Source organism: Epinephelus lanceolatus, chromosome 10, assembly GCF_041903045.1.
Source record: "Epinephelus lanceolatus isolate andai-2023 chromosome 10, ASM4190304v1, whole genome shotgun sequence".
In the NCBI taxonomy this organism is placed as follows: domain Eukaryota; kingdom Metazoa; phylum Chordata; class Actinopteri; order Perciformes; family Serranidae; genus Epinephelus; species Epinephelus lanceolatus.
This window is the reverse complement of record NC_135743.1, coordinates 26,584,621-26,598,975: the sequence shown is the minus strand read 5'-3', so window position 1 is coordinate 26,598,975 and position 14,355 is coordinate 26,584,621. Positions and strand designations below refer to the sequence as shown.

Genomic DNA, 14,355 nt, shown 5'->3' with positions numbered 1-14,355 from the left:
TACACTTGGTGCTAGGGCTGTCCCCAACTAAGAATTTTTCCTAGTCAACCAACAGCCGTCATTTAGGGCCATTCGTCGACTAGTCACCTGCATATTTACAATATTAATTAAATTACTAAATTATATATTTTGGGCGGGGCAACACAATGGTTCGAGTTCAAGATGTGAGAAAGAATAGTATCAGTAACATTCTTAACACTGTGCTACATTACAGAGAAATACAAAACCGAACTAATGAACCTTCATTAATATAGGCCTATATCTTATCTACAAGTGCACATCACAGGCTGAGCGAGCTGCCTGTTAGTGACACTTTCGGCAAAGCAGTAATGATTGTGCTAAGTGGCTAATGGGCATGTAGCTACTGACATGTTTCAGATGATGCGTCATGTTTGTAGTCGACGAATGAAGATGAGTTTACACATCACCTTGGGTTCATCCTTCACCTTCTCAAAATGATCCCACACTTTGGATTTCCTAACCGACGTATTATTAACTAGCCTGTGTAATAACCGCAGGTACCAGCCCTGTAAATTAATATGACTCCTGTCTGATTGCTGAGTGTGGCCACTTCCTGTGTCTGTCCTTTCAAATTAAATTCCGACATGGTTCAGTCATATAGGTTTTGATTTATTTTTGACAAGGTGCACACACAGTTTGTTTTTTTGTTTTCTGCAACTAAGCGACCAATGAAATCTTGCCGACTGATGACCATTCTGGTAGACCAACGTTTCGTTATAGGGGGCAGCCCTAGTTGGTACTGAAGGTATACTTAATGTATACTCTCGGTGCTGCTTTTGCGGAGCGTGAATAAAGACTACTTTACAGTAACAGTGTTGCTTCTACAGTCATTGGTTGCTCCTTACTTCTATTAATCTCCAGGTGATGTGATAGTTGACTTTTACACTGTGATCTAAAGGCTTTAGCTTCTCTCCTTCTATCATCTTTTTAACCTGTTTTTTCGCTGCTGATTCACTTTAACATCCTGGATATTTCCTTCTGGTGCATACTGTAGATGTTTCTGTCTGCTTCTCTCTAAAATAACTTCTTTGTTTTTTCAAAAGTTAGATAATATTTCTTCAGGGAGTGTTGTTAGTGACAGTTGGCACCATACTATCTCTGACAGCTGGGCTGAGTATCCCAAAGAGGGTGGGGCTTAGTGAAGGGTCAACTGAGGGTCTGTCATTCCTATCGGTCGCCATGAGTTCAACGCCATTTTGTTGTCTTTATATTCCTTTGAAGACAAGTTATATAGATGTGGGTAGCAGCTGATCTCCTTACACAGCCTTTCCTCAAAACAAGCATCCATTTTGTTATCATGTACGTCTTGGCAAACCAGCTAGACATATTTGCGCCACCAACTGGACTGGAGGGTGGAGGGAGAGATTTTGTAACTGGAGCCTGTGTGCTTGCTATGCAGACATGGGGATGCAGAGAGTCTGAAGCAACATTTAGTCTTGTTGCTTTTAAAGTCACTTTTGCACAGCCTCTTATATGTCTTTCGTGTCATGCCTTTGTTGGCTCAGTAAACAACATAGCTGCTCCTTGGTAAAACTTTTGATCACCAGTTTCTATGAAACTGAAAGATGTGATGAACTGGAGTAAAAAAAACTCCACAGTGAGAGCAAAAAAATTCCATAACAACAGAGTGTTTTAATGACATTTTCCTTAATTTTTAATAACGAGGTGTTTGTGATATCATCTTTGTTAAAAAGACAAAAATATGTTCTCCCTTCTCTACACTACATGACAGTTTTGTGCGTATGTCTTGTTCCAGTTTGGTTCACTCTGGCCCTGACCGGGGTTCTCCACATTCTGGCACTGAGCTGTTCTTTGCCACACGGACTGGCACACGACTCGGCATCGAGACTCACCTGTTCCGGGCTGAGACCACCAAGGATCTGTCGCTGTGGACCAGACACATCGTCAACGGATGTCACGCCTCAGCCGAGATGATCAAAGAAGTCACGACGAGTGAGTAATACGGATATGTAACACATAAACATTTAGATTTAGTAACCCAAAGTTAACACATAGACAGTAACACACACAAACATGCAGCTGTGGATAGAATGGAGTGAGCAGCTCGGGTCACTGTGCTGGATTCTGTGATGCATCCTCAGACGTGTTCAGGCGCGCTGCAGCAAAACATATCCACAGAGACTTAACTGTCTGCAAGGGTAAGTACTGCCTGAGGTGTTGGAAGCCTAAAATATAGTCTAAATCCAGTGCAGAAAGCAAAATCTATACACACACACACACACACACACACACAGACTCCCACATCCACTCGTACACTGAGATAGGAGAGAGTTTGTGATATAATTTGACAGCCATATGGAAGATGTGGACAAAGCACTTGCTATTTATAGAAAGGAATGCTATTCTAGTGTGTGTGTGTGTGTGTGTGTGTGTGTGTGTGTGCTTGTGTGCTATTTGGCATTGGGTTTAGGCCGTCCAGGGAATTCCAACAGAATACTCTCTTTCGCTCCTTCAAGGCCTCCCCCTCTCTCCAAGCACAAAATGTCCTGGGAACTAAACATGTCCCCTGGGTCCCCCTCCTCTCTCCATCTACTTTATGATAACACCGTGCCAATTTAAGTTTCACTTCAGACTCCACTCATACGAAACAGGGTGCTTCTAGCAGCAGACGATAGCAGCAAACGGTACACAACATCCTTGTTGTCAGCGTCTCTTAAACTCTCCTAAATCGTGTCTTCGCCCACCGATCCAGGTGTAAATGTGATGCTGTGATTGGCATAACAAGGCTGCATTTAAGCTTGTGGAGCTCAGTTTTAATATAACAGCCCCAAGATGTTTGATAACGATCACATTTTGTGTGTCATGGTAGTTAGCAAGGAAATGTGAATGTTAAAAGGACGCCTTATTTAATCCCATAACAAAACGCTGTCTAGACCAAAACAAGCTGCTCAGTATTGATGCGCTGTAGCTGAAGTCAACAGATAAAGTGAAGGGCCCTGCACACCAGTCGTACACCCACACAGGTGATTTCACTTATTTTGGATGATTATAGCTCTTCACAGGAGTGTGTGGGCTGTGCAGACCGCACTTGATTAACATCTTCCTCATTCTCCTGTTGCTTTGTGAATATTACATCTTTACCATTCTTATTGGAGTCCAGTGACCAGGTTTAATTCTCTTCCCATATTCAACGTGAGCAGAGGTCTGACCAGCTGGGATAAGTTAAAACACCTGTGAGGGTGTGTAGGGCCTTTAAAACCTGCATTAACTGGTTTTGGTTGCTTAGGGGAGCAGATATAGTGCAACATAAGCATTAATTTGGAGTTGTGTGTCTGGCCACCTGATGAATGTAATATGTAATGTTCAATATTCATTCTCATTTAATACTGTTTTCTGCCCACCAACACCTGAGGGAAATATCTGCAGTTTTAGCTGGTAAATGATGTACTATTATATGCCGTGACTTCGCATCGCCTCAGCTGTTATACTGCGTTAGCATATAGATGCTAAAGAGCTACACTAACATTGCTAACTTTTGGTTCTGGGCAGGTAGGGTAAAGAGGGTCTGTAGATCTTTTTGCCAAAAACATCACTTGCTGTGTCAGAAAACATCATTGATGAGAACCAGAAAGTTACACGCTAAACAATAGACCCTTTTAAAGCCAACATCACAATGATGTCAGCTGGAGGCAAAACACGACTTGCCACCACAGGGCTGTAGGCTTCATAGGAGTCTTAAAAAGTCGTCTTGCTGTGTTAGTAGGTGCCTGAATAGACGGAGTCATGGCTCAAAACCAGCCACCACTGCCCTTCAACAAAAACAAAGACAATTAAGGTTAAATGCATTAAAATAAAAGGACTGGACAAAACCGATCATCTAAACTGCTTACATGTGCAGTGCACATTATATCAGGTCAGGGAAAAGGTATTTACTGTTGTAGGGAGGAATAACATTATGTGTATTAAGGGTCATCATGTCCACCTAATCAGCAATTGAGGTATTAAGATATATTGGACATTGATTTCTCCGTAACACTTACTTTTTAGCAAAGTAGGTAACGTTAGCTTACAAATGATATATAAATAATTAGCCGAGACCTCTGTCAGGGGGTACTTTTTTAAAAAAAATGCACTTTTGCACCTTATTTCCATTCAAAGTACAAAAAATTTCCTAGGTTGAATCAATTTATTTTTTATTGTTAATTAGAAAATGGTCAGCAGGCCAGCTGGCACCCTATGATGGGCCCCAGATGTGGCCTGTGGGACACAAGTAAAGTATCACTACCATGAACCCCTGAAGGTCACTACAAGTGACACCATTCATATACATGTAGTCATTTGATCTGGTGGTAATCATAACAGTTGTTAATAATAACAATACTAAGCTGCTAGCAGCTCTGTGAGACTGTACTTAAGCCTGGTGGTGCTTTAAGCTAAATGTTAACACCAGCATGTTGCCATGCTGACATGACAGTGCTAACATGCTAATGTTTATCAGCTCTAGGCCTAATGTTTACCATTTTCACCATCTGAGTTTAGGGTGTTAGCACGCTAACATTTGCTCTTTAGCACTAAACACAAAGTGAGGCTGAGGCTGATGTTAATGTCATTAGTTTTGTAGGTATAGTGTAATAAACTAAAGTATTGTACCTGTTGAAATTCTGGCTTTTACGACAGTTACAGTAGATAAACAGTTGGGGGTTCACCAAAGTGAATGCAATTCATCCTGATAAAGACGTAGATGTCTGTAATAAACTAAATAGTTATTCATCCTACAGTTGTTCAAACATCACTCGAAACTAAAAGACGACCTCATGATGGCACTAGAAGTCAGAACGTATCCTCTGGGGACTATGAATGTCTGCAGGCTACAAAATGTTATGATAATATACTCAATAGCTTTTAAGATTTTTCAGTTTCAGTTTTTCAAAGGGGTGAGCCGAGAGACCGACATCACCATCCCTAATCATACCACTACAATGGCTGACAATATGTGTTTGCTTTGACTGTACCTAGTGGAATACTGCTTTAAGATACAGGTCTGTGACACAGGCCAAAAGAATGAAGGAAGGATGAGAATGGTTTTGAATCTTTATTACTGACCATTGAATTTCTGTCTGAAATGGATCCCATAACTTTCCTGAAACAGATTGATGTTCGCACCAAGCCCTCGGTTTCTTGTTATGGAAGTAGAAAAGTAATTTACACTTCCCCCGAGAAGGAGTGTGATAATGCATACAAAGTGCATTCACTCATTTTTCAGCAGTTGCCACCTGAGGAGTCGTCGCGCTGACCTTGTCATCTTTTCATCTGTGTTACATTCTGATAAATCATTGTGATGGTTTATTCACTGTCAAGGCTTGTGATAAAGATTTACTCTGAAGATAGATTAACTCTCAATCACTCGACGGGCAGCAGGCCATTCTTAGAGGGACTTTAAAGGGGAAAGTAATTTGTTCAGCTCCGAAATCAAATTTCACAGGCACTTGGCCTGCAGTCATTTCTGTTATTATTATGTCCAAGGTGACTTAAACTTTTCAGAGGTTATATTGACATTTTCAGCAATTAGCAGGATAAGGCACTGCCTATCAGGTAGTCCCAAGGTTTAAACCCTGCTTTTGTCTATGGCATATCTGCCCTCCCTGTTTTCTGTTGCTTGTCTCGCTTCGGTGGAGTCTTAATCAACCTATCAAGAATCAATAATCTGACAAGAACTGTGCAGTGTTTCATATAAATAGATCTAGCAGATGGAGTTTGCCCAGCTGTGATGGAATTGCAGATTGTAAGTCTTTTGAGCACTTTAAAGAAATGGTTAGAGATTTTTGGAAATACACTTTAATTTGCTTAGATGAGAGTTAGATGAGAGGATGATACCTCCTTGTTTGTGTGCTAAATATAAAGTTACAGCCATCTGTTATTTACATTGGCTTACCTTAGCTTTCCATAAAGACTGGAAAAATGGCAGATCCTTTTAAAATCTAATATAAAGATATCTTCAGTGATGTACATATATATCCAAAATGACTGGTAATTTGAAAGTTGACCAATGGCTTTGTAGTACTTTAATTATATGACACCCACATATCATATTATAAATGGTTCGTCGATATGTTGGACATTGCAGAAAAGCAATTGCTGATTTCTGACATGGCAAATAACCATTAATCCCAGTCCTTTTTCAGCATGTGGAAATTAAGTTGTAGATATCGGCAGTCGTTAAATTACAAGTGAAAGGGGAATTACAGATATCGATAATTAAAGATATCTGTAAATCATTCTTGACTAGTCAAGATGTAATTTCTACAGGTGAAACATGTAAAAATTGTTTTACAGATATATTAGAGTGCTTTTACATCTGAGCTGTTTGGTCCTTTTTAATTTAACCCTGGAGCGTTTTGCCAAATAATACGGTTTGCTTAGGGTGGTGTGAAAGCTGTCAATCTAACCCTGTGAACTGAGACCTCTTGAAAAGGTGGGTCTCTGTAAGTCCCAAGTGGACTCAGGTGCATTTCATTTGTGGTCTGAAAGCAACGAACCTGATCTTGAAATCTGTGCGTGATCTTAAAATTGATCTGTATATGTATGTATATAGCCTACATATGTATTTGGCAACCGTGGTAACATGTATGCACATCAGTGAATGTATTTTCCCTGGTTGATGGTCAAAAGCTGTTAAAACTACTGCGCTTGTATCCAACTCTTGTGTTTTTTGTCAGTTCATTAAAGGTCTAGTGTGTAGGATTTAATGGCATCTAGTGGTAAGGTATTGGAACTGAAACTTCACCCGTGTGCCAGGCATGTAGGAGAACTGCGGTGGTGGACGCAAAAACGTGAATGGCCCTACCTTGAGCCAGCGTTTGGTTTGTCTGGTCTAGGCTACTGTTGAAACAACATGGGAGAGGACCCACTTCCTGTGTAGATATACACAGTCCATTCTGAGGTAACAAAAACACAATGAATCTTAAATTTCAGGTGATATACACTAATAAAAACATAGGTATGAATATTATATACCATTTCTACCAACAGATGCCCCTGAATCCTACACACTGGAGCTTTGAGTCCATTAAAAAGTGTGTGTCAGTGATCTGACAGTAGGCTAATAAGTCCTGAATTACATGCACTTGAATTGCAGTGTAATAATACTAAGAATATTCATAATCAGTCATTTCTTCGTGAGCTCTTTATGACACCAAAGAACATACATATACACAATAGAATTGTTGAAATGCTTCATTAGCTTCTGACAGTCAGTGGAATTTGATTTCCCCATGTGTTCTGATGGTGCAAAATGAAAACTGCCAAAAGTTTCCATTAAACATTTACCTGTCAGTCACTATGACTGTGTGTTTACTCAGGTACAGGAACCGCACCACTAGTAACTGCAAGATTGAATCATTTGTGCCCTCGGTCCAGACACAATGAACCAAACTACAGGATTGAAAACATCCTTAAACTAATATTAACTAGTCAAAAATTCGATCCTGGCATGTTTTTGTCATTTCCACCAGTGAAAACTAAATTGCTACCAGTCAGCCCCTTTGATTAATTGTTAAAAAGCCTTGCCATACTGGAAACAGCTTGCCTGGCTCTGTCCAGATTTAACAAAATCTGCCTTCCATCACCTTTAAAGTTTGCTAATTAACATGGTAAGTCTTTCTTGTTCAATCTGTAAAAATCAAAGCATGAAAACCACTAGTAATTTGTCTCGTCACAGGTGTTATGTGCACAGTAGCAGTCTTTCTGATGAGCTACGGCTGCTCCAAAACCCCAGAACAGCTACTGAATGAACCTTATGTTTTCCCAGCTGCTGTGGCCAAGGTCAAGAATAAAGTTCTCACTTTTCAGAGATTCATTACGTCATTTTATGACCAGCTTCAGATTTATCTATTTAAAGTCAGTAATCCCACGTCTCCGTCCTGCTGCACACCCACAGCCTTCTCATTAATGTTGTTGTCAAAGGTGACAGCTGTAAAATTGTCTTGGAGGGCGACTGGGTCTCCTTAATGAACAGGTAAACAGCTTAATGATTCGGAGCACTTAAAAAAGCACTTTTACCTCAGTGGTTGTGGGAAATTAACCTAGTAACCTGCTGTGACACTCGGACATTCAGCGCAGTGGGATGTAGGTTGAAGATATAAAGTACCGTACTTGCTGTTAGTTTAAAACTAATGACAGAGATTCTGTACCGTAATAACCTTTTAGCGTTAGCGCTTGTCGTCATGGTAACGGAGTTAGTGTCTCCCTCCGCTCTCGCTGCCTCTCTCTTTCCCTCATTCATTCAGTGTTATCACTCTGCCCCTCCTTCTGTCTTTTCCACTCACCGTCAGGCAGAAAGAAGGGCTTTTGTTGCAGCCTGAAAAGCCCCTCTGTGTGTGTATATTTGTGTGTGTGTGTGTGTGTGTGTGTGCTGTTGCGTATGTGCTTGTGCATTCTGGTGGGAAACCCTTCGTGCCCCATGGATCAAGGCTCTCAGGTGGAAGAGTAGAATTTCACGTCTAATTTTCACTCCTGAACACGACAATGAGTCGGCTCTCTTTGCCCCATTTACAACTCTGTTATGCCATTAGGGAGACGTTTGTCCTGCCAGATTGTTTATACATCATTAGAATAATATTACACGTTATGAGGCCCATTTTTCATCATGAATGGGATGTCTTCAGGGTTCTGGGGATATTACACCGTATATTTGACTGCATGTGTGCCTCGTTTTTCTATTTGATTCACAGTGTCCTCCTTATCAGCATTACTTCTTGATGTTGTAATCAACACACCTCTGTTGTTTTAGTGTGTTTCACAGTTGATAAGGAGGGAGGAAATTACTGTTATTATCCTGCTCCTGTCCTGACACACACAAAAAGAGTCTAAAACCCACACTAACACTTTCCACTGAAGGTGCCAACAGCTCACCTGATTAGTGTCTTTTGGAGCCAACATTGCTTCTGTGGTAATGCTTTCAAAGATTATGTAGAATACTGTCTGTTACATTCAGTGGTGGAATGTAGCTAAATACATTTACTCAAGCACTGTACTAGACCAGCTTTTCGCTCTGCCTTGGAGTGTAACAGATACAAGTGCTTTTGATTTCAGACGTGGTAGGACAGTCAAACAACCAGCTCTGATCAAGTACACCCCGGCCTTTAATCCCCCCTCAACAAACAGATGTATGGACCACAATTGAAATCACAATCCGGTGTGTTGCCAAGTAGGCTTTCACATACAAGGAATTTGCTTGGGGGTATTGGTGCATAACATAAACATAGTGAGAGAAAATGAAACTAAAAATAAAAGCAAGGGTTGTAAAAAATCAAGAAATATAAATATAGAATAGAATATAGTTTAAATAAAAAATATCAAATAATATAATTAAAGAATATGCACAATATATCAGAATAAAAATGAAAGAGCTGTGCATCTGGCTTAAAGCCCTGAAGGCAAACTTCTCCCAACAGCCACAAAACATGTATAATGTCATTGACAAAACTATTGCGTTTTGCTAGTGACCCATCCATCCATCCATCCATCCATCCATTTTCAACCGCTTATCCAAAGTCGGTTCACGGGGGCAGCAGGCCAAGCAAAGCAATTCAGACATCCCTCTCCCTATTAACGCTTTCCAGCTCTTTCTGGGGGACTCTGAGGTCTTCCCAGGCCCGGCGCGATGTGTAATCCCTCCAGCATATTCTGGGTCTGCCCTGGGGCCTCCTACCAGTGGGACATGCCCTGAACACCTCTAACAGGAGGCATCCTGATCAGATGCCCGAACCACCTCAACTGACCCCTTTCAACGCAAAGGAGCAGCGGATCTACTCCGAGCTCCCTCTGGATGTCTGAGCTCCTTACCCTATCTCTAAGGCTGAGCCCAGCCACCCTTCAGAGGAAACTCATTTCGGCCGCTTGTATCCATGACCTCATTCTTTTGGTCTGTACCCAGAGGTCATGACCATAGGTGAGGGTTGGGACGTAGATGGACCAGTAAATGGAAAGCTTCGCCTTCTGGCTCAACTCTCTCTTCACCATGATGTTCCTGCACCACTGCAGATGCTGCGCCAAACTGCCAATCTATCTCATGCTCCATTCTACCATTCTTGAACAAGACCTAAGATACTTGAACTCCCTCACTTGGGGCAGTAGCTCACTCCCAGCCCGGAGGGTGCAATCCCATTATTAGCTTTAGCACGTTTACACCGCAAGAAGTTAGCTGAGTGAGATGCCCAGCCAGGCAGGTATGTTGTGTTTTATCTCGTAACAGCATTGTTTATGTGTGGCCTATGCTTTGTCCCATATTTTCCCTGAAATATTTCCAAACTGCTGATTAGTCCCAAGTAAATAACATCATCCTCATCATCTTTCTCTTGGCTGTTTCCCATCATCCGCCTGGTGCTGTTTGATGGTGACGGAGAACTTCAAAATAAAGGCTTAATCAAAAGACGATGATATGGATAGATATTTGCATTTTGCATAGATGATAGTGGATTGTTGATCACTAAATCGATGTATTGATCCAGATCTCCTAGCATGAATATGATTGGATGTTAGTCAGCTGGTAGTCGAGCAGCTGATGACTTCACTGCTCTGCCTGAATTGAAGCTTTGCTCCACTTATTATTTATGCAACTGTCTTCGCCATCAGTTGACATTATGAATAAATCTGCAGTTTAATCAGTGGACCTGTAATTTTGGCTCTGACTCTATGCTGATGGTCTCTTGTTGCTTTGTAAACTTCCATATTAAAGTACTAATTGCACCTTTATTTTACAGCTCGCAGCTGCTGCTAATTAGCAGTCAGAATAATATGACCCACCTTTGTCGCAGTGTTTGTGATTGTGAATGAGTTATTTCAGAGTGACAGTACTTTTAATTATTTTTTGTATAGAAAATTATGTAAGGTTTCCATTTGGGGTTAAAATGTGCTAAACAGGAGATGCCAAACAATCTATACGATAACAGAAAATCAGAATCAATTCAGCGTGCCTTTCTGGGACTTGATTACATTATCGTGCAGTACAGTCCATCCATCTGCTACTCCCGCAGGGTGAATTAAACTCACAAGAATTATTTGCCTTTGACCAATCTGGTGTGTGTATGTGTGTGTTACTGTGTACATATTTGCCAACCTTGGCTTCATAATCGCCTTTCGCTAAAGAGCCGAACGAGGAAGGGATTTAGGTGTGTATAGGATGATTAGTGTGGTTTGACTGACAACGCGGTTAAGTAGTCAGAGGATCGGCCTGTTGACAGTTGGACAAAAGAACCCAACGCAGGCCACAGAGAGCATACATATATGTAAACACACATGCACAGATATTCTACAGCCCTCAGAGAGAAGATACACTCGTATATGCATCTCCTTGTCTCTCTTATATCTGCAAGGCAGAAAATATACTCCTCCTCCTCACTAGCTTAGAGGCATTACACATACGCTTCTATTGTCATATGTAAACATGTGCAAATACACACATCCCTCCCTGTACATGCGATACACACACAACCTGCTCAGGCTGTCAGCAAACAATAAGAAAGGAAGGAAAGATAACAACTCTCTTCTCGCTCACCGTCTCATTTTGTAGCACAAACACGCCGCTCGATAGATCAGATGTCGTCAAGAGAGAGGAGCTTATTCTGTAAATGAAGTTTTCAGCATGCAGGGGGGGAACTCTGCTGTCAAGGCACTGAAAAATAAGACTAAATGCGGCAAGATCACACTGTGTGGAGACGCGACAGGTTTGTCATTAAAGCAGAAGAAAGTGATGCGTAAATTGGGAGAGCAAATAAAGATAGCATACTCTTTCAGCTGGACGCATGCTGTGTGGAGAGAGGGGAGAGAGTGGGGAAGAAAGCGATGAGAATGTGGAACAGATACATTTAACTGAGCCTTCAGCGGCTCGGTCTCCACGTGAAGGGAGAAGTCTGTCACTGAAATGTGGTAAATTGTGTTGTAAAAGACACGGGACACATGAGTTAGAACGGAGTGGGAATTTGACAACAAGACAGAACTGTACATTTTAATAAGAAGAACCTGAATCTACACTCAGGTGTCAGTTTATTGAGTTCACCACGCTAAAACTAATGCTGTGCAAGAGGTGTCTCTAATATTTAGTCTCACTGATACAAATGGGGAGGAAGAGATATTAGAAATACCTCTTAGTAAAACAGTAATTTGCTATTGCACATATCACTAAAAAAGTTGAATTAACTTAGTTTAACAACTTTATAAACATTATATCACCATAACATTATAATGTGAACGTTACATTCTACATTATTGTAATAAACATTATACCGTTTATGAAGAACAGATGTGTTGTTTTATCATTAGTTTTACCTCAGTGAACCTAATAAACTTGCAACTGTGAGAGAAAATTCCTTCTGAGCTGCAGGGGCATAAGAGTGTCATCATAATTACAGTAATTTGTAATAAATCGATGATTTAAGTATTTTCTACAGTGGAAGGAAAATGTAGTACAGTAAACTTGTAATATGGCTGGCCAGAAATTCATTTAGTTAATTTATTCAACATTTATTTATTCACTTTCAGTGGAAATGTATCACATTACGTTATTGTTTTTACAGAATTCTGTGTTTTCTGTGCATATACTGTATGTATGTATACATTATATTATGCAAGGGTTTAGGGTTTTTCAACATGGTGGGAGACACCTATTAAAGCCTACCTACACCTATTAAAAAAAAAAAAAAACCCAACAACAAAAAAACAGCAGAATTTGAAAGTACTTCCTCCCTCTTCCAACAGCAGCGCTGGGTCTGACCTGTGTCTAACCTGTGTCTAACCTGTGTAATTGCAGACACAGAACATTTGCTGATTTGGCGGGGAGCCGGGCTGTCTGGTCCCCCCTGAGCTGGCGTTTGTGCTGGCTGGATTGGGGTCGCTGCTGCTGCTGACTGTGGGTCAAGCTGCTGCATACTCTCCTCCCAGTAAGGTGTTCTGTAACGGCGGGGAGCGAGGCAGGGGATACGCTGTGATTGGAGGCTTTAGCTACATACTGTGAACTTGAAGTTAAGGCTTTAGCTCTGGTTGTCAGACGGGTAGTCTGTTACCAACATTTTCTGTATATCTCTGAAACGCTTTGCTGATACTGACACATGTATTGTTTCATTTATTGTCAGACTTTCCTTTAGACTCTTTTTTGGGGTAGCTTTGCTGTGTGCTGGAGTAGGAACTTTCTCAGCAGGATTCTCCAGCACTGGATCAGGCTTTCACCAAAGAGATCTGCATTTGTAGAACAGCCTATAGGAACACCTCTCACTGAAATGATCTGTGATTGGCCATAGTCTCCTATCATGACTTAGATTTTCTAAAGCAGTGGTTCTCAAATGGTCTCAATCCAGATATGCTGTGGGTTTTTGTGATAACCACACATTATTATGGCAATATTCAACTGGGCCTATACAAAAAGCTCTGAATGAATGTTTAATGGACTGTATCAGTACTAGGCTTGTCACGATACCAGAATTTCAGTAGTCGATACCAATACCAGTGAATTTCCACGATTCTCGATACTCATTTGATCCCACGATAAAAATTAAAAAAAAAAACAAACAACAGAACTCATGTATTTCTAAATTCACTACTTTATTAAAACTGTTTCAAACTTTAAATTTCTTTAAACGTTAGCCATCTGTTACAGGGTAAGTTATAACGTAAGGTAGCGAGTACTAGTAGCTGCCCCTATAAACGTAGTAAGCTGGCTCTCAAACCCAAATAATGTAACATATATTTCAGGGTAAGTATAACATAACACAAGTGATGGTAAATTGAAACTCACTCACCATGAATTCTTTAAACAAGTCAGGGTGTCTGTCTTTTAAGTGTTTAGCCAGGTTTGAAGTGTTTCCTCCTTTGGTCTGGAAACTTCGGAGGCACCGTTTGCACACTGGTCTTTGCGAGTTTATAATTACTCCGCTTTCATCTGCCTCAAATGCAAAATGTCTCCACACGCGACTCCTACTACCTGACTTTTCGACAAGCCGAGGTGTTGTGGCTCCAGCAGCACTTGGGGCCGATCTACCTGTTTTATGGGCCGATCAGACAAAACAACAGCAACAAAAAAAACGGTCCACCAGGAGAGTGTCTGGTCTGCCAGATGGTCAGTCCAGCCCTGCATGTAACATAATGCATTAATCATATTGAGTGACCCTGCCCTTCTAATACAGGCCAGCACTTGGCACTGAAGTCATAAGACATCAGAAAACGTGTATCATCCCTAAAAGTAAGGAGTAGAGACGGTTATTCAAGGATATGCATTTATGAAGTCCACAATATGCATTTAAAGTCATACTGCTACTTACATACATAAAAGTCTGTGATTCAGTCTAATTTTTGCCTTATTGTAATGACTTATTAGTTATACTT

The 14,355-nt window shown here is 40.9% G+C and overlaps 1 protein-coding gene across 1 annotated transcript in view; it reads left to right on the top strand.

Moving 5' to 3' along the window:
• sntb1 (syntrophin, basic 1) overlaps positions 1-14,355 on the top strand; it is a 59,647-nt gene that overhangs the window by 36,066 nt on the left and 9,226 nt on the right. Inside the window, exon 6 of the mRNA XM_033641343.2 lies at positions 1,778-1,974. Coding sequence (XP_033497234.1) covers positions 1,778-1,974 — 197 coding nt within the window. The remainder of the gene's footprint in view (positions 1-1,777; positions 1,975-14,355) is intronic.